Source organism: Rhinatrema bivittatum, chromosome 2 (assembly GCF_901001135.1).
Source record: "Rhinatrema bivittatum chromosome 2, aRhiBiv1.1, whole genome shotgun sequence".
NCBI lineage: Eukaryota > Metazoa > Chordata > Amphibia > Gymnophiona > Rhinatrematidae > Rhinatrema > Rhinatrema bivittatum.
Window position 1 is genome coordinate 455,096,372 of NC_042616.1, and position 26,282 is coordinate 455,122,653.

At 44.2% G+C, this 26,282-nt stretch overlaps 1 protein-coding gene across 15 annotated transcripts in view; it reads right to left on the reverse strand.

The window, feature by feature from the left end:
• The window catches only part of RBFOX2 (RNA binding fox-1 homolog 2), a 932,501-nt gene that overhangs the window by 32,456 nt on the left and 873,763 nt on the right, over positions 1-26,282 (reverse strand). For 14 of the 15 annotated variants that reach the window (XM_029590392.1, XM_029590393.1, XM_029590386.1 and 11 more), the window contains 2 exons: positions 3,609-3,700; positions 3,062-3,134 (listed from right to left, as the gene is read on the reverse strand). In XM_029590392.1, coding sequence (XP_029446252.1) covers positions 3,062-3,134; positions 3,609-3,700 — 165 coding nt within the window. Of the gene's footprint in view, positions 1-3,061; positions 3,135-3,608; positions 3,701-26,282 lie in introns of those variants that run through there. The other variant, XM_029590398.1, reaches the window with a different exon arrangement.

A 26,282-nucleotide genomic window follows, 5' to 3' on the forward strand; every position in this document is an offset into this window, starting at 1 on the left:
GGCGAGACGGCACCTTGAATACTGTGTTACAATTCTGGTCACCGCATCTCAAAAAGATATAGTTGCGATGGAGAAGGTACAGAGAAGGGCAACCAAAAATGATAAAGGGGATGGAACAGCTCCCTAGGAAGAAAGGCTGAAGAGGTTAGGGCTGTTCAGCTTGGAGAAGAGACGGCTGAGGGGGGATATGATGGCCGCCGCAGCCACGTCATTTTCCTTTTTTGGTATTAGTAATTAGGAGTTTTCCCTTGTGACGTCAATCACCATTTTAGGGCATGACCATATTTGGGGCTACATACTTCATTTCCTATGACTAAGCCACTCGGTGGAATCTCTTTAAATTTGGCGTTCCTTTCGCGCTCTGTCAGTAATTTAAACGGCAGGCTGGCAGACCATACTATTGCAGTGAATGTAAGTACAATCATCCGAGAAAGTAGATTTTTTCAATACACACATTGAATTATATTCTCTAAAGAAATCTTTTATTTTACCGCAGCGCATAAGCACTTGCCGCTTTCAATCTAAGAACTGACCGCACACTGCTGAGTAGGTCATATTTCCATTTCCGAACGCCATTATATTTTTGTAGCCGTGGGGCATCTTAAGGACTCTTATGCTGTTTGTTTCCCACGCAGATCGAGTGTAGATGGCTTGTTTTTACCTGGAGATCCCTGAGGAAGGAGTATAAGACTCCGAAACACTATAGTGTCGGAGGCAAACTTCAGAACGTCTTAAGCCACCTTGCATCTACGTGGATTCAAGTTAAGTGCACACACTAGTTCACCTAAATTGTACAGTGACTGTGCTTCGGCTTTCTATAGCACCATATGGTGCATAATGAAATACATATGCAACCTATGATTATACCAGCCTAAAAGTATTATAGGCTTTGTCAATAAGTCACAAGTACATTGAGGCCATTTATGATGGTTGCTGTATACAACCTCTAATGAGTTCCTTTCCAGCTGAATATTTATATTGTGACAGTTTCTGATTTTCAGCTGTATCTGTGGGTCATATTAATTTTTCTAGTGTACTAGATAGGCATCATTTTCCCTTTCTCGTCCTTCTCTGCTTAAAAATGCTTTCATCATTGAAAAAATATGAATTACTAGGACAAAACATTTCTTGGAACTTTCCATTCTCTCAGCCATTACCCTGCTTAAACCACTCAAACTCCATCTTCTTATCCCTTAAGCTTCTCTCTCAACCTCCAGTCTCTCTCTCATCCTCCCAGCTTCCTCATCTGCCCCAGCTCTTTGCTCTCTAGCTACTCCTTCCACATTTGTTGGTTCCCCTCTACAACCCTGTTTAATTCCCCTCACTTAATTCCCTTTCCCTATACCTCCTTGTAGAGCCAGGATACTAATACAAGCACTAAGAACAGCACCCTTTATTGCTTGTGATAGGGCCCCCTGCCCCTTCCAAACCAGCCCTGCCTCCATGTGTCTGTAACCCCTTCCCGCTTGGAAAACCATAAAGTCTGCTCACATTTAACAAGCAAGATTCCTGAGGGCTCTGTAACTTATACATACACACATGCCATTTTACATATAAGTGTGTGTGTGTGTGTGTGTGTGTCTCAAATGTGGGCTAATCAGATACTTTGTTTAATGCTAGCTTACAAAACATCTAACTACTGCAAATTTCAGTTCTCAAGATTCACAAACAGGCCTGGTTTTCAGGATATCCACAATGAATATACATGACATATTTGCATACAATGGAGGTAGTAAATGTAAATCTATTTATGCACATTTATTATGGATATCCTGAAAATCAGACCTCTTTGAAGTTCAAGGACCAGATTTGCTACTCCTGGCATATTGCTATGATTGATATAACACACTCGTATTAGCATTGACACAAAGTATAATAAATAATAATTTATAATACTTTTTTAAAATTTTAGCCCATCTTCCCAATTAATGGTCAAGGAGGGCTCAAATATTGCCTGGATCAATCATATTCAGTGTTCTTAATATCATTAGTGACATCCTTGTCAACTTCACTGATCCTTTTGCTGGTTGAAAGCTAAAAGGGATGTATCTGCCATAACTGAATTTTGAGTACTAAGATAGCAGAGTCACCTTTCCTATCGCAGTTGTTCTCCAGCTCTCTGTATCACTTCCATGACAAACTTAAACCTTCTGGTCCAAAACAGAATTCTACTACTACTGTTTCTCCAAGGGTTTTTGAATTATTTTGGGATTGTGTGTCTATGGTCCCCCCTTCCCCGGTTATCTATTAGTTATCCAAGACTGCTGAGTACAGAAGTTAACTGAAAAGTCATCATAAATCCTGCTTGCATGGCATTTCAGTTGTCACAGGATCATTATTATTACACATGGAATGATTTTCATACTTTGTCTTTTAAGCTGGCAGCAATTCTAGACTGAAGATGAATCATATAAAATATTTAAAATTGTGATGTTTGTTTGTTGAACTGCTTTTTCTCACACATATACCAGGTGATGGAAAAGTCCTTGTGCACCTATAGCACTCAAATAGATCAACTTTTTGATCACCCTGTATTTGAAAGTACAGAGCTCTTTATTCAACATGTTTAGAAGTTTTATACAAATATATTTCCAAAAATAAATGTAAAAACATCAAGAGGAGGGCTGGTCTAGTGGCAGTACTATGCACTGACATGCCACAGGTCCCAGGTTTGATTTCTGAGTTGGGTCTTCACTCCCCAGGTTGATGGAAGTAGAGGGAGGAAATCATAGTCATTGCTTAAGGGTGATATAGAATCCTGCTGCATGGCCCCTGGCCCAGGCCCATCACTGCAATGACCTGACTATGTATGTTTTAGGAAATAGAGTAGGAATATAAAATAGGGAGGGAAATTTCCAGGCAATTGCAAATAAAGATTCATGGTGCCAGATCCCAGGTCTGGTTCCAATTGAGCTGTAAGTACAAAGGAGCTAGACAAAATTGCTGAGTCAAAAACAAATCATAAGAAGATGTGTACAAATAAGAAATACAATATATGGGGTCTTTATCAACAGGTGCCCAATTATATTCTAAAGACAGAGAATGCAAAATAGTTGCTCACCACAGCGCCGACTCCGTAGCTGGCAGCGGGAGCCAGGGCATGGTATGGATCAGCTGTGTAAACCCGTCCATAGCTGAAAGGTAAAGTGTTGAGAAAAACAAAACAAAACACTAAATGCTTGCTTGCAACATGGAAAAGGTAGGGTCACAGTCCAAAATTGTTGAACCTGACTGATCTTTCCTTTTCTGAATCCCATCAGGTCATACACTCTCTCTCGCATGGATGAGGTACTGCACAGACTTCCTTTGGCTAAGAGAATGGAGTGTACTTATGAACCCACCCCCTGACTGTCTAGTAAGTGGTGCTGTAAGAATCACATTCTCTGCAATATTCCTGATCTCAGCCAATTTGAGTGGATGGAGACCGTGTGTTCCCTTTGAAATCCATCCACTGTTCAGGATGTTGAACTGAAGAAAAATAGGGAAAATGACAGAAGAGTGCTAGGAATATTACAGGAGAGATAGGATGCAGTGGCACTGTGAGTGAGGCAGAAGGGGATGAGTGGTACACTAATAGAGGGGGAATGGTGCTATATACACCTCTATACCTGTCACTGTAGGCAGCTGCTGCTGCGGCGGCTGCTGCTGTAGCTGCTGTGGCGGTGGCTGGTTGTGTGTATCGGTAGGCTGCATATCCACCCTGTGGGAGGAGGAAGATAAGATGAGGCAATTGACAAATGTTTCCCAATCAAAATGGCAAAAGAAGAGAGGAGTTAGGGAAGGAAGAAAAGTCTCAAACTGCTTGTATGCCACATGTCACAACTACAAAGAATGTGAGGAGCAGTGCAGTCAGTCAATGCATCCATGGGCAAGTGACTATAGCTAAAAAGGCTCCAGTTATCCCAATATAGAACTTTTCACTTCCAAAGAATCTTCAAAAATAAGAAGTTGAAAGTTTATTACTTCTAAAATTTATTTTGCTTTGAAAAATAGCATATTTTCAAAATCTACTGCATAACACTTGATTTTCAAAAATAATTTTTAACTGAGCTTCTGAGTACCACAGGAGGGAGTGTCCCCTGATTGTTTTGTCATTTGTTTGGCTGTGATTCTGCCAATCCCAACTACAAAAGGTGAGTAATTTGATAGAAGACATTTTATACAAACACTATAAAGTTCATAGTGCCTGACAAGATGGCAACCTTGTATGTTACCTATGTCAACTGTCCATCCCCCAAATTGAGGCGAATAGTTTTCTTTTGTTCCTTCTCCTCTGCCAAGAAGACAATAGAATGATCTGTCTGTGGTATCTCCCCTGACTGCAAAATGAGACTCTATCTAGTCCTGCTGCATTCAATGAGTGATTTGGAAAGCAGAGTTTCTTACCTGTAACAGGTATTCTCCCAGGACAACAGGATGTAGTCTTCACATGTGGGTGACTTCACTGGACGGAGCCCTATCACGGAAAACTTTTCTGTCAAAGTTTCTAGAACTTTTGACTTGCACACTGAGCATGCCTAGCATGCCATAATCCCTGTAGCCACAGGGGTCTCCCTTCAGTCTTGTTTGTAGCAAAAGGTGCGAGCGAAAAAATAAAATAATAAAATGTTTCAGACCCAACTCCTCGGGGTGTCGGGTGGGTTTCGTGAGGACTACATCCTTTTTTTTGTGCTAGCTGTATCAGTTCTTGTATTTACTTGTTTTATGTACTGCCTGTGAGCGAAGTTGTAGCTTTTTGTAAACTGGAGTGATCTGTATCCCATATAGGAACCTCGGCATATAAAAGTTAAAAATAAATAAATAAATCCTGCTGTCCTGGGAGAACCCCTGTTACAGGTAAGCAACTCTGCTTTCTCCCAGGACAAGCAGGATGGTAGTCCTCACATGTGGGTGATTAGCAAGCTACAGGCTGACTCATATTTGTTTTGGACCAACAGCGTACAAGTTGTGCAACAGGCACAACTGGTGTACTGTTGGGAAAAATGAGGCAGCCTGAAAATCACAGCAGGTGGATGTGGAAGGAGTTGGGATTAAACTGGAAATAAGTTCTTCAAGACGAATTGGCCAAAGGCAGAGTCTTGACGTCCTTCCTTGTCCAGGCCGTAATGTGCTGCAAATGTGTGAAGAGAGCTCCATGTTGCAGCTTTACAGATCTCAGCAATCAGTACTGAACGATAGTGTGCTACTGAGGTTGCCATGGCTCTTACTGAGTGCGCCTTCACTCGTCCCTGCAGAGAAAGGCCTGCTTTTTCATAGCAGAATTCGATACAGTCTGCTAGCCAGTTGGAGAGAGTTTGTTTGCCCACTGCAACTCCTGGCTTGTTTTTATCAAAAGAAACAAAGAGTTGGGTGGATTTCCTATGGACTGCAGTACTGTCTAGGTAAAATGGCAAGTGCACGTTTACAGTCCAAGGTGTGTAAACTTCTCTCGCCCTGGTGAGCGTGAGGCCTTGGGAAAAATGTGGGCAAGACTAAAGACTGATTCAAGTGGAAGTCAGTAACTACCTTGGGAAGGAATTTAGGGTGAGTACATAGGACCACTCAGTCATGTGGGAACCTGGTATGGCGTGAGTATGTGACAAGTGCTTGTAACTCATTAACCCTTTGAGCAGATGTGATGGCTACTAGGAAGAGAGCTTTCCATGTAAGAAATGTAACATCGCAGGAGTGCAAAGGCTCAAAAGGGGAGCGCATGAGCCTTGAAAGTACTACATTTAGGTCCCATTCAGTGACTGGTGGCCACAGAGGGGGCTTGAGTTGTAGTAAGCCCCTCATAAACCTACTCACAAGGGGTTGTGCTGTTATCGGGGCATCCCCAATTCCTTTGTGGTACGCTGAGATGGCAGTCAGGTGTACCCTCACAGAGGAAGTCTGGAGACCAGAGTCTAAAAGGTGCCAAAGGTACTCTAATAGAGATGGAGTGGGGCAGGAAAAAGGGTCTATACCTTTTTGCGTGCACCATATGGTAAATCTATTCCACTTAGAATGATAGGATTTTCGTGTGGAAGGTTTTCGTGAAGCTACAAGCACTTGAGAGACATCAGTTGAAAGGTTGAGTGGTTGCAGAATCAAACTTTCAACATCCAGGCTGTGAGGGATAGGGTCTGAAGGTTGGGATGGCGTAACATGCCTTGGTTCTGAGTTATGAGAGTGGGCGCTGTGCCCAGGCGAATGGGTTCTCTGATCGAGAGGTCGAGAAACATGGGAAACCATACTTGTCGAGGCCAATACGGGGCTATGAGTATCAATGACCCTTTGTCTTGTTGCAGCTTCACGAGAGTTTTGGCTATCAACGGTATCAGGGGATACGCGTATAGGAGGCCTGTGTTCCAGGGGCGAGCGAATGCATCCATGGCTAACTTGTTTGGTTGCCTGTGCAGGGAGCAGAATCTGTCTACTTTGTGATTCAGTTCGGATGCAAAGAGGTCTATTGTTGGTTGACCCCAGCGTTGGAAGATTCTGGTCGTTACCACAGGACCTAGAGACCACTCGTGGGGATGGAACTGTTGGCTGAGGCGATCTGCTACTACCTTCTGTATGCCTGCCGGATAAGTGGTCCGTAGATACAGGGAGTGTGCAAGGACCCAGACCCAGATCTTCTTGGCAGAGGAGATAAGAGCCTGTGTCTCCCTGTTTGTTCAAGTACCACATTGCAACTGTGTTTTCCGTTTGTATGAGAACAGTCTTGTGGGAAGGCAGTCCTTGAACACATATAGAGCATAACATATAGCTCGAAGCTCTAGGAAGTTGATCTGAAACGTTGCTTTGAGCTGTGTCCAAGTCCCTTGAGTTTGAAGGTTGTTCACATGAGCTCCCCAACCCAAGTTGGATGCATCTGTGGTTAAAGTTACTTGCGGAAGTGGTTGCTGAAAGGGTAGACCTGATAGCAAGTTGGCTTTGTTTGCCCACCAGAGAAGTAATAAACGTAACTGGTGGGTTACTTGAGATTTCAAAGTCCATTGAATTATTCTCATGGCCAGCCTGGCCATAGGAGTGACATGGACTGTGGAAGTCGTGTGACCCAGCAACGTTAAGAATTGATGGGCTGAGGCTGTTTTCTTTGTGCGCAGAGGTGTAACTAGGCTGGAGTGTGTGTCTGCGCGGTCATTGGGCAGGACTGTGGTGTCCAAATCTGCTCCAATGAAAGTCAGAAGGTGAGATGGAGTTAGATGGGATTTTTGGTAGTTGATGAGAAATCCCAACGAGTGTAGCAGATTGATAGTGAGCTTGAGCGTTGAGAGCTCCTTGCTTGGATTGGCTCTTGATGACCCAGTCATCCAGGTAAGGAAAGATGTGTATGTTTTCCTTGCGTAGATGGGCTGCAGCCACTGCTAGGCACTTTGTAAATACACGGGGTGCCGAGGCAAGTCCGAAAGGCAGGACCCGGTACTGAAAGTGTTGATGTCCCACTAGGAAATGCAGGTACCTGCGGTGATGTGGGAATATTGGAATGTGAGCGTAAGTGTCTTGAAGATCCAGAGAACAGAGCCAATCTCCTTTTTGCAGAAGGGGAAGCATGGTGCCTAAGAACACCATCCTGAATTTTTCTTTTTGTAGAAATTTGTTGAGATTGCGGAGGTCTAAGATGGGGCAGAGGCCAACTGATTTCTTTGAAATGAGAAAATAGTGGGAGTAGAACCCTCTGCCCTGCTGTGCCCGGGGCACAGGTTCCACAGCCCTCGCGCCCAGAAGGGTGGACAGTTCTGACTCTAGAAGACTTGTGTGATCTTTGTGTATGTAGTGAGTCCGGGGGTACCATGAGGAAGTTTAGTTGGTATCCCTGGGTTATGATGGATATCACCCATTGGTCTGTAGTAATGTTGAGCCAGTTGCTTATGAAATGGTGAATTCAACCTCCTTCTGGCAAATGTGGATTTGGATTTGTGGAGCAGCTGCTGTTCTCTGGATAGGTTTCAAAATCCAGAGGCTTGGCCTGTTTGCGGTGGTGGCTGAGGCCTGGATGTCTTGGGCTGTCGAGGATGTGCTCTCTGAGACGGCCTAGTTGACCTCACATGAGATGCAGGTGGGTAGTATCTGCGTGGGCGATAAAATGGTTTTCTAGGGTCCTGTCTAGTGGATCTTCTTGCAGAAGAAGGGAATTTGGTAGTCACTGTGGATAATTGTCACAGGGTCTCATTATGGTCTTTTAATGGAGCCATTGCGTCTTGTATCTTGTCACCAAATAGGTTTTCACTGATACATGGCAAATCGGCAAGTTTGTCTTGGACTTCAGGTCTCAAGTCAGAGGCTTTTTGCCAGGCCTACCTCCTGGCGCGAATTCCTGTCGCTGAAATGCGAGAAGCTTTTTCAAAGGAGTCATAAGCAGCACGAACCTCATGTTTCCTAGCTTCAAGGCCTTTGTGTAGTATGGGATTGAGACTATCTTGCTGTTGTTGGGGAAGAGAGCCGGCTATTCCCTGAATCTGCTTCCAGAGATTCCTTTCATACCGTGTCAAGTAAAGTTGGTATGCAGCTATTCGTGACACTAGCATGGAACCCTGAAATATCTTGCAACCCAAGATATCAAGGAATTTTTGGTCCTTGCCAGGAGGTGTTGAAGAGTGTGGTCACAGTCTTCTAGCCTTTTTTTGTGCAGACAACCACCACTGACTGATGGGGCAGTTGTGGTTTTTGGAATCCAGGAATATGTTGAACCAGATAAGTTGCATCTGTCCTCTTATTTACTGGCTGAACAGCACAAGGATGCTCCCAGAGACGATGTTGCAGATCCACTAGCACTTCATGTACAGGGATAGCCATGACTTATTTTGGAGCATCAACAAATTGGAGAACTTCCAATGTTTTATGGCGTGTGTCCTCCTCTGTAATCAGATCAAAGGGAATTGTCTCTGACATCTCTCTAACAAATTGTCAAAGGAGAAAAGGTCTAGTCAAAAATCCTGAAGGAGGGAAGAATGTTGGTATGGTAGGACATGTTGGCACCAATGGATCTTTCAGTGGCCTCGATGGAAGATGCAGTGGCACCGATGTGTGTTTCGGAGGCACCGATGGAAAATGAGGGCCTCTCGGTCCTGAGAGCCCTGATGGGCCAGGCATCGGTTCCAGCATCGGTGAAAGCGGACTGGAATCCGTGCCTTCATAGTCTGAGGATCGCGGAATGGGAATCAGAGCTTTCAGAGGCTCTGCGGGTTGCTTTGGCATCGGTTGCCTGGGTTGTGTTGGAAGGGCACCGATGAGTGTATCCAGTCTGGTCAGCAATGGTGCAAATATCGATGGCTCCGGTGTCGGTGCCAGTATGGGGGCAGGCATCGATGGCTGTAGGTCTCAGAGAGCATCGAGCACTGCCTGGCAGATAAAACCGTCCAGTTCCTCCCTGAAAGCTGGTGTAGATATCGCAGCTACAGGGGGTGGCAGGCTAGGTGCTACTGGCACCTCCACAGGGACTTGTGGGGGCTCAGTACCCGGCACAGATATCGGTGGGGATCGCCTTGGTTTTTTGGGTGGAAAGGTTGTTAAAGGCTCCTCTACCCGTGTCCTCTTCGCAAGGGGCTCGATAGCCATCGAGGCCGATGTCAGTGCTGGCACCGGGAGTAGACTCGCGTCGGTGCTTCCCTCTGTTCTCTGTCCGGTCTTTATCCAGCACTGAGGTAGATGATTATAGATGCCTTAGACGGAGTCAGTGACGGTCACCGCTGCCCTGGTGAGGTTTGATTACTAATTTCTTGGATGCTCCTGCCGGTGACGATTGGGGAGACGTCAACTTGATTTTAAACAGGGTTTCCATCTTGTCGAGGGCAAGCCTGCCTACCCTTCAAAGTCATCTGGGCACAACTTGGGCAGTGAGAAACGTCGTGTGATGAGCCAAGGCACAGCACACAGACATCATGTGGGTCGGTAATCAACATGGTACAGGGGCAGTCTGGACATTTTCTGAAACCTGTTGCCATAATGGCCCAAAAACCGTTGATGGCCTGCGGACACTGAAAAAAGGTGGGAGTGGAAACCGACCGGGGACAGTGAACTTTACTCACCGAGCGATGAAAAACACTATCATGATGGGAGACCCCTATGAGGGAACTTTTTAATGAAGTAATCTTCAAGTTTTTTCCGTGAGGAAAATTGTGAGAGAAAATTATCACAGAGCTCCTAACTGCGAGGAAAACTGCAGCGCGGAAAAAAAAGAGACTGAAGGGAAACCCCTGTGGCTACAGGGATTATGGCATGCTGGGCATGCTCAGTGTGCCAGTCAAAAGTTCTAGAAACTTTGACAGAAAAGTTTCCGTGATAGGGCTCCGTCCAGTGACGTCACCCTCATGTGAGGGCTACCACCCTGCTTGTCCTGGGAGAATGTCATTTCTTTCTATAGCTGTGAAATTCTCCATTGCCCTCCTTCCCTTAACCGTCCAGCAATTTAAATAAGTCTTGTTTCTCCTATTAATTTTGAATTTAAAAAATGCTATACATAATTTTGGGCAGCATTCCTACAAGGAATTGACAACAATTTGACAACCAATGGAATTTGCCTTTATTGCCAAAGTCTCCCCTCTCAGCTAGGATCAATGTTTTCAAGGGAGCAAGATTCTTTATTCATGATGGTCACCCAGAGCAGGTCAGCTGTCAAAGAGCACAATTGCACCAGGCTATGAAGGGAGCTGAGAGAATTAACTGAAGAAATCTTTTGTTGTAGCAAATGAGGAGGTTCATGCCATCTTGACTCTACACTCCCTCTACTCAATCATGACAAAATGAGATATGAGCAAGTTCTTACTGGGATGGATGAGGACAGTTAGAGCAAATATCAAATACATACCTTCCAAAACTATTTTAAATTTTTAAAAAAGATAAAACAGAAGCTGTTTTTGTGACAGCTTTTTTTCTTGGTGAAAGTGGCAGTGTGTGTTTATCACACAACATGTGTACACAATGCAGTATGAAACAATGTTTTAAAGATTTTGTTTTATAATTATATATTTTGTTGGGAAAGGAGTAAGAAGAGAAACAAATTGGGAGGGCAGGAGAACAAAGGGAGGTAGAAAGAGATATTAACAATCACAGTAAAATAACAATATACATAATTGGAGCATGCGAACATCTGGAGCTAAAACAACCAGCAAAGAAAAAAATATAGAAAGAATAAAAAGGGATACTAAAATCACCACGATCATACTCCATTGGCTAAATTCTATCTATCCCAGCATTCTCTTGGGACAGAGGATTCACCCTAGGCCTCTAACACAAGCTTTGGTGAAGAATATAAGACAGCCTCCAACTAGCACGTGCAACCACAACGGAACATTCTGGCAACAAGTCAGTCAAAATTGAAAGGGGGAGAAATAATAAACCAAAAAAGTAATAAATAAAAACGCCAGTCACCAGTTAACATTCCGGCCCTGCACACCCGCACTACAGCCCCTCCCCCGCCAATATGTAGAGAATTAAAATAAATTCTAGTAGTCCCTTATCCTCCCCCACCCCCAAGTCCCACACCACAAATGTTAATATTGATAACAAGCAATTCCCTTCTGTTATATCAGAGAGGGGAACAGAGACCTAGAGTGAGGGGTTTAATGTATCTCTGGGAGACTGTATAAACTAATGGAAAGTGGACTGGGGAGAGCTAGGGTTGGGGAGGACTTAAGGGGGAAAAATGGAAGGCAGTAAAACAAAACAGGATAATCAATTGGATATAACCTACGAAACAACTTAAGGGTATTCCACACATTGCTTTCTCACAGTGAGAATTTATTTTGTAGTTTTACACTGATTGTCAAAGTGAGGGCTAAGTAAGTATTTATTAATGGATAAAGCATATTTGGGATTTTCTAAGGAAAATGGAATACCAATTTGAGAAAAAACTTCTTTATGTTAAACATTTTCAATACAGAAAATGGGATTTCCACAATTTCAGGAATACTTTGTTTATGAATAGCAATGACCTTTGCTAGGTATCATTTCATAGATAAAAAATATGTGTTTTCCAAAATGACATCTAGTGCGAATGAGAACTCCTGGCTGATTTAAAAGTATCTGCTCTTAATGGCTTTTTGATTAGGTCATGCTCCCTATTTACAATCCAAAGTGTATAATAGCAAAAATGTGGAATACCCTTAATGCATTTAACAAAAGCAATGGAGCTCAATTTTGTTTTAACAAACTTTTTTAAATCAATAGAAAACTAAAATAACTTTTTAGAAACAACATTTATATTGAGCATTGAAATCCATCCAATGTTAGGATGTTTTTCTATCAGATAATTATTTGCTTTGTGTGTTCTGAACCAAGGGAAGGAATTTTCTCTTTATATTCCATTTGAGAGTTTCTCTTACATCAGAGTAGTAGCAAAGAAGATGGTAACTGATGCATTAAAGGTCTGCAGTATTTCACAGCTTTCAGGGGATGTGTGGTCCCCTGGCATGCACTGGCACTTACAAAACAGTACATGTATAAATTGCATTGCCTGGGGTATGTCCTGCCACATAGCTAATGTATCAGATGTTTGCAAATACAACTGTTTCAGCTCTTGAGAGAATACTGCTACAGGGAAGCAAGAGTTATAAATTCATGTGAGGTCCAATAGGTCCTCAGGTATTAGTGAAAACAAACTTGGTAATGACAATTATACTAGTAAAACAATCAGAGTCAGGGCCAGATTGAGGGGGAAAGTGCCCATAGGCAATGGGGAACAGGAGAATTATCCTCCCTTCATGGGGGAGAGATGGGGGAGAGGTGTATGTGGATGATCCTTCCAGCCCAAATACCCCTCCCTCATCTTCAAGTTGTGGCGCTGCTTCTCTCATCTAGGCAACTGAAGATGAAGGAAAAGTCAGCACTGGACCGTCAGCAGCCCTGACTGACCCAGTAGTGCCCCTCCCCTTGCATGGGTTTCCATGCTAACAGAAGCCTGTGAAGGAGGAGGGGAATGGTGCAGCAGGGTCAGGCAGCATGTCAAGGCTGCTGAAGGCACCACATTGATTTTTCCTTCATCATTCAGCACCTAGAGGACAGAAACAGTTCCCAATGGTAGGCTATGATTTAGGCATGGCAATAGGGGAAATACTTTGGAACTTATATAAATTTGGTACTGGAGGCAGTTGTCCTATGCCTGAATCTAGGCTTATCAGGGTACAAAAATAAAAATATACTGAGATGTTGGTATACCAGCCTTTGCAAAAGGCAGTTTTCAGAAAAAAGCAAATTGTGCTGTAAAGCACTGAGAAGTCTTTATGAGAACTTTGTATGAGGACTCTGAGTAAGTGGCTCTGTCTCCCCCTTCCTTGCACACTCCCCCCCCCCCCGAAAAAAAAGAAATAAACAGTTCAGATTATTGGAATATTCATGAGTTAAGGGAATAAACACACTGGGGCAAATCTTTAAACTTACGCGAGGGCGCAGATTTGTTTGCACAACCCAGCGCGAACAAATCTACACCCAATTTTATAACATGCGCACGCTACCACGCGCATGTTATAAAATCCAGGGTCAGTGCGTGCGGGGGGGGGGGGGGGGGGTGTGCACAATTGTGCAACCTGTGCGCGCCGAGCAGCCTGCCTCCGTTCCCTCAGAGGCCGCTCTGAAATCGGAGCTGGCTTGGAGGGAACATTTTTTTGGTCCCCCCTTCCTTCCCCTATCTAACCCACCCCCCAGTCCAAACTAAATCCCCCCCTACCTTATTTCGTGGAGTTACGCTTGCCTCCACAATGAATATGCATGAGATCTGCATACAACAGAGGCAGTGCATGCATATCTTTGTCACGCATATTCATTGTTGATATCCTGAAAACCTGGCCTATTTGTGGCACTCGAGAACTGGAGTTCACCATCCCTGTGCTATGCCAATGGTAAATTAAATGACAATAAAGGTGGAAGAATTATTCCAGTGTAGGCAATTTACAAAACTCTCCATTATGCCTCTTACATTTGTTTCATGTGTTTAAACTCTTAATTCTCATGTTAAGACATGTGGCTACTGCCAAAAGGCATCAAAGTAGCACTTACATCATCATCTACATTCCAGAAGCCTGCAATTAGTCAGTCTACATTAGCTTTTATTTAGTCTGTCTGGGTTTTTTAAAATTGCTTTGTTTTAATTTAATTTCATTTATTTTCATACCATGTTTATGTGAAAGCTATAGCTATGACAGAAGAAAATAAGTTATGGATTTGGACAAACTAGACTCTAAAATATGAACCTGCACATAACACAGAGACAACACAATTATAACATTTTGTATTCAACTTTCCTGTTTTGAAGGATCCAAGAGGGCAACAGCTGTTCAAGCATTAGCCTCATGCTCCACTTAGTCTGGATTTACAGTTTTTTTATTCTTTGTTTGGAGCAGTTTTTCAGTACCCAAGTAGATGGGTAAGACAGGAAGACTAAGAACTTACTCTAAGTCTCCGGCCCCCTGGCCCTACTGATCAATTTATGAGCACAGTAGTGGCACTGGCAAACCTGCGGAAGTCCTTGGAGGGAGTGCCAGCATTGAAGGCTTCTTTACTGTACTCTAATCTATCCTTGAGTTCTGGGGAGTGATTCCTCCCATGTGGGGCATCTTTATCAGTGAATCTGGTTGATATAGTAACCTTGGATGTTGTGGGACTGGTAATAGAGGAATGTGTGAAAGTTGCACGTGATTACAGCAACTCTACAGTGCCCTTTTGAAGGATGAGGACCCACTGGAATAGAGCTGCTACAGTGAGCATTCTTGCAGTTTCTGTACTGCTACTAAGTGGTGTTACTAAGTGCTGTTAAAGCTGCTGGGTTAGCTGGCTTCCCTTGTGCAGCAGGCATCTGGGTTGCAAAACCCTCCGTTTCTTGCCTTGCTCACAATGTCCTGACTAGGACAATTGTGCTTGAGAAACTGTATGTTATGTCATCTGTTTTAAAAAATTGGATGGCACTTTGCTACCAAGTTGGATCTGCAGCATAAATCTTCTTAGGACTTGCTGGTCTCCACTATGTCACAAACCTAGAAGATTTGGATCAACTGTTTTCCAAGTTGCAGTCCTTCAATGTGATTTTAAATGATCCGCGGCGCAGGCTCGTCCTGCGCCACCGAAGGTAACCTGGGAAAAGCGCGTGATGGCGAGTCCAGGCGAAGGGGGTGGAGCATGCGCAACTGTTGGCCGAGTGAGGCAGCTTGCCGGTGACGTGGCAGGTTTCCTGCCACACTGACCCAGCTAGTTGCAGAGGCAGGCTGCTTTTGGGCTTGCTGTGGCGCTCGGGATCATGGACTTACCAAAAAAAATAAATAAATTAAAAAAAATAAAAAATAAAAAATAAAATAAAATATATATATATATATATATACACACACACACACACAAAAGCCAGCTATTGTTACAAAAAAAAAAAAAAAAAAGGGTGTCAGTGGGAGCAGCTACCAGCACGCTCTGCTGAGCATGCAGAAGCAAGGTCGAGAGCGAGGGGCTCCGTCCGGCCTGGGTCTCCTGGCCCCACCCCCCATCGGAAGTCACAGATCCGGTTCTCAGGGCAGGACCCTGACCCCTCCAGCTGGTGCCCTCCCCAGTGACAAGGCAAGTCGGACATGTCCTCATTTCCCACCTTTCGAGCTCTGGCGAGAACGACCCTGAGGTGTGCTCCCCCCTCCTCTCGTGCCCCGTGGATAATTTCCCCCCGACCTTTCCCTGGATGCTTCCAGCGGCGATTTTCCATATCATCCTCTGCTCCATTCCCCTCCCCCCCTGGCCTCCTGCCTTCTCCCTTCGAGGAGGGGCTGTCCCTGCTGGCAGATCCTTTGCGGGCGAAGCAAAGGAATAGCCCCAGTTCCCAGAAAAAGCAGCAGGGGGCAGGGAGTATCCGCAGGGGAAGGGCAGGCCCAGGTCGGTATTCCGCTAGACATTCCCACTTGCAGTTCAGCCCCACACTGTAGTGCAAGAAGCCGCAGCGCGTCTCATAAAAGCAAGCAGCTGGCATCCGGGACGATGGGCAGCGGACCCAGGACTGCGCGAGGGGTGGAGCGGAAGGACACAGTGCTACACACAACAGTGCGTCCCAGAAGGGGTTCAGCGGTTTCCCTCCCCTACCCAGGGGAACCCTTCCTTCCCAGCGGCGGGCAGGGGTTACTGAGGATGGGGAGGTTTTGGCGGTTGGCCTACATGGTATGGGGAAGGGTGCTATGGGAGCGTTGCGAGGGCCAGTGCTCCTGGCCCTGGCTGGTGGGATGGCGAGGGTGAAGGTGGGGAAGCCCAGGACGGGGTATCTGCTGCGGGAGGCAGAGGTTAGGGTGCGTGCAGCCACCTGGATTAAAGGTCTAGAGGCGGTTTTGCGGGCAGTGTCTCTGTTCCTACAGATTTGGCAGGAGCAGAGTACCCTGGCACGTCCCAGCAGGAGGCCTGGAGAGATAGGGCGTTCTCATGGCCCATGGAAGGATGGGAGCATTGAGGTTCAACGACAGTGGACAGAGCATCTGAGGCGGTGGGTGGCAGTTTGTTGGGAGCAGGAACAGGTCAGTTGGAGCCTATAGGGGTACCAATGAGGGCACGTAGAGGCAAAAAGAGAAAGAAGCCACGTCATTATAGTTCTGAGTCAGATACCAGTGCGTCTTCGTCCTTAACATCTACATCCAGCGCGTTGATGCTGGACAAGCGCACTGGGTTGGGAGAGGGCCCTCGGCAGGACATGGGGCTTCCAGTCTTAACGTCATTGACAGAGCTATGGGAGGAAGTACCTAGGAAGTTGTGGAGGCGGATTCGTAAAAGGAAGTATGTTAATATTTTCAAGTTATTAGAGGGCAGACGGGGAGGTAGGAAGGAAAGAAAGAAGAGTAAGAAAAAAGGGAAAGAAGGAACAACGGGTCCCAAGGTTTTGAAGAATATTTTAAACTGGGTCAGGGGGTTCTTGCGTTTGGCTAGTGTAGTGGGACACTTCGAGCCTGCGCAGTATGGGCCTTTATTGGAGTACGGCGATGGTATACTGGGAGCTTTCAAGGACTATGAAGGTTGGGCCTGGCTCAACTATGATGAGAAGTTCAGGGATAAGATGACAAGGAATCGCCATATGTCCTGGGGTACGCAGGACATTCATCTGTGGCTGACGCAAATGACTAACATGAGTGCAGGGAGCGCGAAAGGGTCGGGGGGGGGGGGGGGGGGGTGTGGTGGTACAGGGATCATCGGGGCAACAGGTACAGGTAGCTGGGGTAGACGGACAATCTACATTCGGGCCGCAGGGAGTATTAGTAAGGCAGGGACAGGGGCCAAAGCGGCAGGTGGAGGGTCTGATGTGTGCTGGAGATTTAACAAGGCCAATTGTTTGTTCCCAGATTGTAAGTTCAGACATGCATGCGCCATTTGCGGCGGAGCCCATCCAGCATCCAAGTGTTCACAAAGTCAGATCACAGCCTCATGTGGGGTGGGGGGGGGGGGGGGGGGGGGTGGCAAGCAGTGAGGTACAGTTAGGAAAGGCTGAGTCCCCAGTGGTGGTGTTAGAGGAGTTGCGGCTTTGGTTATGGCGTTATCCAGATCAGAAGGCAGAGAATTTCTTGTATTACGGTTTAGTGAGGGTTTCAGGATCCCGTACACGGGGCCGGGGAGCGGGTACATAACGCAAGGTCAGTGGTTAAGTTAGCGGAAGTAGCGAGGGAGAAATTGCAGGTTGAGCTGAGATTAGGGCGGATAGCAGGGCCGTTTGAGGAGCTGCCGTTTCGTATGATGCACCTATCTCCATTGGCTGTCAGCCCAAGGAAGGCACCAGGTAAATACAGGCTCCCTGTTCCACGCGCAGGTCACCAGAGGCAGGCAGAGCTCCGGACTCTCAATGCGTGGATGAGACGATGGTGCAAGGAAGAGGGATTCAGTTTTGTTAGGAATTGGGGTACCTTTTGGGGAAGGGGGAAGTCTCTTCCGAAGGGATGGGCTCCACCTTAACCAGGGTGGAACCAGACTGCTGGTGCTAACCTTTAAAAAGGAGATAGAGCAGCTTTTAAACTAGAACAAAGGGGAAAGCAGACAGTCGCTCAGCAGCGCATGGTTCGGAGAGAGGTATCTTCAAAGGATATTAATGATGCATTAGAATTAGGGCATCCCGACAGTGAGGTTCCAATAATAAGAAAAGTAGTCCAAGTGCCTGTAACTAAAAACTCACCTGAGCTAAAAAATTCTAACTTATCCCTATCAATTAAAAAGCAGAATGAAAATACAAACAAAAAACAAACTTTGAAATGTTTGTATGCTAATGCCAGAAGTCTAAGAAGTAAGATGGGAGAATTAGAATGTATAGCAGTGAATGACGACACAGACTTAATTGGCATCTCAGAGACATGGTGGAAGGAGGACAACCAATGGGACAGTGCTATACCGGGGTACAAATTATATCGCAATGACAAGAGAGGAGCACCCAGGAGGCGGTGTGGCGCTTTATGTCTGGGATGGCTTAAAGTCCAACAGAATAAACATCCTGCACGAGACTAAATGCACAATTGAATCTTTATGGGTAGAAATCCCTTGTGTGTTAGGGAAGACTATAGTGATAGGAGTATACTACCGTCCACCTGGTCAAGATGGTGATGGACAGTGAAATGCTAAGAGATATTAGGGAAGCTAACCAAATTGGTAGTGCGGTAATAATGGCAGTCTTCAATTACCCCAATATTGACTGAGTATGTGTTTCATCGGTACATGCTAGAGATATAAAGTTCCTGGATGGAATAAATGACATTTTTATGGAGTAATTGGCTCAGGAACCGACAAGAGAGGGAGCAATTTTAGATCTAATTCTCAGTGGAGCACAGAATTTGGTGAGAGAGGTAATGGTGGTGGGGCTGCTTGGCAATAGTGATCATAATATGATCAAATTTGAATTAATGACTGGAAGGGGGACAGTAAGCAAATCCACGGCTCTCGTGCTAAACTTTCAAAAGGGAAACTTTGATAAAATGAGAAAAATTGTTTAAAAAAAACCTGAAATGAGCAGCTACAAAGGTAAAGAGAGTTCAAGAAGCATGGTCATTGTTAAAAAATACCATTCTAGAAGCACAGTCCAGATGTTTTCCACACATTAAAAAAGGTAGAAAGAAGGCAAACCGATTACCGGCATGGTTAAAAGGGGAGGTGAAAGAAGCTATTTTAGCCAAAAGATCTTCATTCAAAAATTGGAAGGAGGATCCAACAGAAGAAAATAGGATAATGCATAAGCGTTGGCAAGTTAAATGTAAGACATTGATAAGACAGGCTAAGAGAGAATTTGAAAAGAAGTTGGTCGTAGAGGCAAAAAAATCACAGTAAAAACTTTTTAAAATATATCTGAAGCAGAAAGCCTGTGAGGGAGTCAGTTGGACCGTTAAATGATCAAGAAGTTAAAGGGGCACTTAAAGAAGATAAAGCCATCACAGAAAGATTAAAATGATTTCTTTGCTTCGGTGTTTAGTGAAGAGGATGTTGGGGAGATACCCGTATTGGAGAGGTTTTCATGGGTAATGATTCAGATGGACTGAACCAAATCACAGTGAACCTAGAAGATGTGGTAGGCATGATTGACAAACTGAAGAGTAGTAAATCACCTGGACTGGATGGTATACACCCCAGAGTTCTGAAGGAACTAAAAAATGAAATTTCAGACTTATTATTTATTTATTTATGTAAGCATTTTTATATACCGAAATACATTGGGAACATCATCTCTGTTTACATTTAACTAAATACAGCAAGAAGCTTCACAGAGAACACATATCAAAAAGTATCAACAGGAAACAAGTTATAGAGATGGTTAACTGGGTATGGAGATAAATATTAGTAAAAATTTGTAACCTATCATTAAAATCATCCATTGTACCTGAAGACTGGAGGATAGCTAATGTAAACCCAATCTTTAAAAAGGGCTCCAGGAGCGATCCGGGAAACTACAGACCGGCTAAGCCTGACTTCAGTGCCAGGAAAAATAGTGGAAAGTATTCTAAACATCAAAATCACAGAACATATAGAAAGACATGGTTTAATGGAACAAAGTCAGCATGGCTTTACCCAAGGCAAGATTTGCCTCACAAATCTGCACTTTTTTTGAAGGGGTTAATAAACATGTAGATAAAGGTGAACCAGTAGATGTAGTGTGCTTGGATTTTCAGAAGGCGTTTGACAAAGTTCCTCATGAGAGGCTTCTAGGAAAAGTAAAAAGTCATGGGATAGGTGGCGATGTCCTTTTGTGGATTATAAACTGGCTAAAAGACAGTAAACAGAGAGTAGGATTAAATGGTCAATTTTCTCAGTGGAAGGGAGTGGGCAGTGGAGTGCCTCAGGGATCTGTATTGGTAGCCTTACTTTTTAATATATTTATAAATGATCTGGAAAGAAATACGAGTAAAGTGAAGGGGAGATCCAAGATGGCGTCGACCTGAGAGGAGGGGGAGTTGGAGCTCCGGAGATTGAGTCAATTAACTGTTATCTTCTAGCCTCTTTTGAGAGAGAATATGCCGCACACGAAAAGAAAAGGCAGGATAAGGGAGATTTCTTCGGGTACCCTTAACCCGCCGATGTTACAGACTTCAATCGTGGAGTTTTACCCCCAGGCAGTTAGAGCTCTGGAGGATCCCGCGCTTGCGACGACCGGTGAGCAGACGCGGCCGCCAGCGGGAGAAACATCTTTGAGCCCAAGAGCACCGCTGACGCCCTCCCCCCCATTTAGGAGCACAGCTGTAAGCTCAGAACTCCCCCCACAACAGATGGCGTTAGTTGGGGTGAGTACACTCGAAGGGGGCTTAACAGGAGAGAACATCGTTCCTAATACAGAGAGTGGTTTAACAGCTTCCACCCCAGTGGGGGGAGGGGAACTCTCCAAAAGCCAAGGTGCCGTAGGAGGAGAAGGAACTATCCTGGAATCGCCGCTGGGCATATCTAGAGGTACTGATGATTTAAAAGTTGTGCTTCAACCGATACCATTTTCTATTTTGAAACAGTTGGAAAAACCTAAAAGTATAACTATGGAGTCTCTCTGGTTCGCTATCTCTACACTTCAAAATTCCCTTATGGTAATATAAGAAAGTTTAAAAGTAACTCAAGACTCTTTTACCAATTTAAAAAAGACCACCGCTGAACAAATAGAGAGAACAGCTAATATAGAAGAGAAAATAAATAAAATTGAACTGGTTCAAAATTCAATTGTTAAAGGAGACATTTTAACAAATAAAAGATTGGAGATGGTAGAGTACGAACTGAGAAATACCAAGATTAGAATAATAAATTTTCCAAAATGCCACATGATTTCTCCATTGGAACAGTTCAAGAGCTATTTGAAAGATATATTGAAAATTCCTAATGATGAATTACCTGGCTTAAGTAAAGCATATTTTGTGACACCGTTAAAAGAAGATCTGGAAAATCGTGCGGCAGATAGAGAAAATATTCTGAATATAACTGAGATTTTGGAAACTTCACAACAATATCAGGTAGAAGGAAGAGGCACAATGTTGGTTAAATGTTTAACTCCGAGGGACAGAAATATGATAATGAGAAAGTTTCTACAAAATCGATCTACTCTCTATTTAAATCAAAAAATTTGGATTTACCCGGACGTATCTAAGGATACTCAAAGGAGAAGAAAGAAGTTCCTTTTATTGTTACTTCGAGCTAGAGACCATGGAGCTCAGATAATCCTGAGATTCCCATGCAAATGTACGATGAGAGTGGAAGGAAATAAATATGTATTTTATGACCCTGTACAATTGGAGAACTTTTTGCAAAATCATCAATGGCCTCTAGAGACAGGATAGGGTTAAGAGCAGCGGTAAATATAAATTAACTGTCTTACTCTCAATTTTTTTTCTTATTAATTGGTTATATTGCTCTAAGTGAATTGGATCTCCCCATGTTTAGTATATAAGTATAATTAGGCAGCAAATAATGTTGATGTCCTATTTGGATTATTATATTTCCTTTTCTATATGGTTTAATAATGGAAAAATATATTGAATAATGTAATATGGCGGATGTGATTGCTATGCCTGTATTTCTTTTTGGCATGTATTAATGTCTGGATTTTTGAAAATGCAAAATTAAAAAAAAAAAAAGAAAGAAATATGAGTGAGGTAATCAAATTTGCAGATACAAAATTGTTCAGAGTAGTTAAATCACAAGCAGATTGTGATAAATTGCAGGAAGACCTTGTAAGACTGGAAAACTGGGCAACGAAATGGAAGATGAAATTTAATGTGGACAAGTGCAAGGTGATGCATATAGGGAAAAATAACCCATGCTATAGTTACACAATGTTAGGTTCCATATTAGGTGCTACCACCCAAGAAAGAGATCTAGGCGTCACAGTGGATAACACATTGAAATCGTCGGTTCAGTGTGCTGCGGCAATCAAAAAAGCTAACAGAATGTTTGGAATTATTAGAAAGGGAATGGTGAATAAAACGGAAAATGTCATAATGCCTCTGTATCGATCCACAGTGAGACCGTACCTTGAATACTGTGTACAATTCTAGTCGCCGCATCTCAAAAAAGATATAATTGCGATGGAGAAGGTACAGAGAAGGGCGACCAAAATGATAAGGGGAATGGAACAGCTTCCCTATGAGGAAAGACTAAAGAGGTTAGGACTTTTCAGCTTGGAGAAGAGACAGCTGAGGGGGGATATGATAGAGGTGTTTAAAATCATGAGAGGTCTAGAACGGGTAGATGTGAATCTGTTATTTACTCTTTCAGATAATAGAAAGACTAGGGGGCACTCCATGAAGTTAGCATTTGGCATATTTAAAACTAATCGGAGAAAGTTCTTTTTCACTCAATGCACAATTAAACTCTGGAATTTGTTGCCAGAGGATGTGGTTAGTGCAGTTAGTATAGCTGTGTTTAAAAAAGGATTGGATAAGTTCTTGGAGGAGAAGTCCATTACCTGCTATTAACTGAGTTGACTTAGAAAACAGCCACTGCTATTACTAGCAACGGTAACATGGAATAGGCTTAGTTTTTGGGTACTTGCCAGGTTCTTATGGCCTGGATTGTCCACTGTTGGAAACAGGATGCTGGGCTTGATGGACCCTTGGTCTTACCCAGTATGCCATGTTCTTATGTTCTTAATCTTTCCTACCTGTGAGGTGAGTCGGTGAATGATTTCATTCCCAAGAGTGAATGATCGGTGCGATACACCTCCTTTGACGCTGCTTTGGACTTGGTGTGGAGGGCAGGTCAAGGTGCATGGATGGCGAAGGCGGACATCGAGTCCGCTTTCTGGCTGCTGCCAATACAGCCGGCAAGTGTCCCCCTTACTGGGATTTTCCTTTGAAGGGCAGTATTTCATAGATCGTTGTTTGCCAATGGGATGTGCGGTTTTGGGCGCATACTTCGAAGCCTTCAGCTCTTTTTTGCAATGGGTCATTGAGTGGCACACACACTGCGACAGCATGCTGCATTATCTGGACGATTTTTTGTTTGTCGAGGCTATTCAGTCCAATTAATGTCGGGAGCAGCTAGACGGCTTTATGGAAGTGTCAAGACAGTTGGGTGTGCCAATCGCGCCAGATAAACGGAAGGGCCTTCCACTCAGTTGACCTTTTTAGGCATTGAGTGGGACTCGGGCGCAATGGTATCATGCTTACCAGTGGATAAAGTAAAGTTGCGGGAGTTAGTGCAAGAGTTGAGGAAGTCAACCAAGGTCTCCTTATGAAGAATGAGGTCATTGATTGGGTCTCTAAATTTTGCCTGCCGAGTCATTCCGATGGGAAGGGCTTTAATTCGGAGGTTATCTGCAGCTACAGTGGGAATTCGGGCGGGGCATCTTTATATAAGGGTGACACGCAGGATTATGGACGAATAAGGGGTCTGAGAGGTTTTCTTGGAATCTTTCAATGGGGTATTGATGATACCGGACAGCGAGATATCGAACCAGGATATTGAGCTATTCTCCGACGCAGCGGGGTCCACCAGTTTCGGAATATATTTTCAGGGACAATGGTGCGTGGAGCCGTGGCCAGAGGAATGGGTATCTGAAGGCCTTACCAAAAATATTACCTTTTTGAAGTTATTCCCCATGGTTGCAGCATTAGCAATTTGGGGGGAAAAAGCTAAGCAACCAGTGTGTGGTATTCTGGTGCGACAATCTGGGGGTAGTGCAAGTGATTAACCGATTGTCCACAAAATGCTTGAAGGCATTTGACAAAGTTCCTCATGAGAGGCTTCTAGGAAAAGAAAAAGTCATGGGATAGGTGGTGATGTCCTTTCGTGGATTACAAACTGGCTAAAAGACAGGAAACAGAGAGTAGGATTAAATGGACAATTTTCTCAGTGGAAGGGAGTGGGCAGTGGAGTGCCTCAGAGATCTGTACTGGGACACTTACTTTTCAATATATTTATAAATGATCTGGAAAGAAATACGACGAGTGAGGTAATCAAATTTGCAGATGATACAAAATTGTTCAGAGTAGTTAAATCACAAGCAGATTGTGATAAATTGCAGGAAGACCTTGTGAGGCTGAAAATTGGGCATCTAAATGGCAGATGAAATTTAATGTGGACAAGTGCAAGGTGATGCATATAGGGAAAAATAACCCATGCTATAGTTACACAATGTTAGGTTCCATATTAGGTGCTACTACCCAAAAAAGAGATCTAGGTGCCATAGTGGATAACACATTGAAATCATCGGTTCAGTGTGCTGCGGCAGTCAAAAAAGCAAACAGAATGTTGGGAATTATTAGAAAGGGAATGGTGAATAAAACGGAAAATGTCATATTGCCTCTGTATCGCTCCATGGTGAGATCGCACCTTGAATATTGTGTACAATTCTGGTCGCCGCATCTCAAAAAAAGATATAATTGCGATGGAGAAGGTACAGAGAAGGGCTACCAAAATGATAAAGGGAATGGAACAGTTCCCCTATGAGGAAAGACTAAAGAGGTTAGGACTTTTCAGCTTGGAGAAGAGATGGCTGAGGGGGGATATGATAGAGGTGTTTAAAATCATGAGAGGTCTAGAATGAGTAGATGTGAATCGGTTATTTACTCTTTCGGATAGTAGAAAGACTAGGGGACACTCCATGAAGTTAGCATGTGGCACATTTAAAACTAATCGGAGAAAGTTCTTTTTCACTCAAAGCACAATTAAACTCTGGAATTTATTGCCAGAAGATGTGGTTACTGTAGTTAGTATAGCTGTGTTTAAAAAAGGATTGGATAAGTTCTTGGATGAGAAGTCCATTACCTGCTATTAATTAAGTTGACTTAGATAATAACCACTGCTATTACTAGCAACGGTAACATGGAATAGATTTAGTTTTTGGGTACTTGCCAGGTTCATATGGCCTGGATTGGCCACTGTTGGAAACAGGATGCTGGGATTGATGGACCCTTGGTCTGACCCAGTATGGCATGTTCTTATGTTTAGGCACTGTTAAGGGAGTTGATAGGTATGTGCTTGCAAAGGAATGTTAGCATTAAAGCCAAGCATGTCCCAGGAGTTCAAAATGTGATAGCTGATCCCCTCTCTCTTTTTAAATGGAAGGTTTTCCGAGTGTTGGCCCCACAGGCGAAGCGGAAGGCAGAGCATTTTCCGGAGTACCTTTGGAGGCTAGGGCAGATGAAGAATGGAGACTGATGCGGAAGTCGGTGGCCCCAGCCACTTGGGTGGCCTACGTTGCGGGAAGAACAGTGGTGGCTCATTTTCTACAATCGGCAGGATGGGGAGGATGGCCAGTTAAGGAGGAGCTGGTGGTGCAGTTTATACTGTAGGCAAAGGACAACGGTTATTCCTTGTCTTCGGTCAAAACACAGGTTGCAGGGTTTTCTTTTTTCCAGAAGTTAAAAGGTTGGGGGAACCCAGCGCTAAGCTTCATTGTGAAGAGGGTGCTAGGGGGATGGCAGAGGGATCTGGGAAGTGAAGGTGACAAAAGGGGCCCATCCGATATGGAGACTTGATTCGCCTGACAGAGCAGCTGGCATCGGTGTGTTGGTTAAGTTACAAGGTGCTGTTATTCCGGGCGGCCTTTTCTTTGGCCTTCTTTGGGGCGACAAGGATTAGTGAGTTGGTGGCGAGTTCCAAGGCCAATGCAATGTAGAGAATTGGTAGCAGGTATGAGGAAGGAGTGGGCTCATGGTCCATCACTTCCGAGTGCAGGGTGGCACGGTTACGATCTACGTGCAAAAATCAAAAACCAATCAAAAGGGGAAGGGTCAGATCATCATGCTAATCCCGGCCAGTGCAGACCACACAGGAATACGCAAGGGCGCACCCCAAATTGTCCGGTTCCTTCCTAGTGCACGAAGATGGGGTGCCGCTAACCAGTTTTCAATTTACAAGAGTTTTGAAAATTGTGGTGGGCAGACTTGGGTGGGAGTTGGGATGTTATAACTCCCATTCCTTTCGTATTGGGG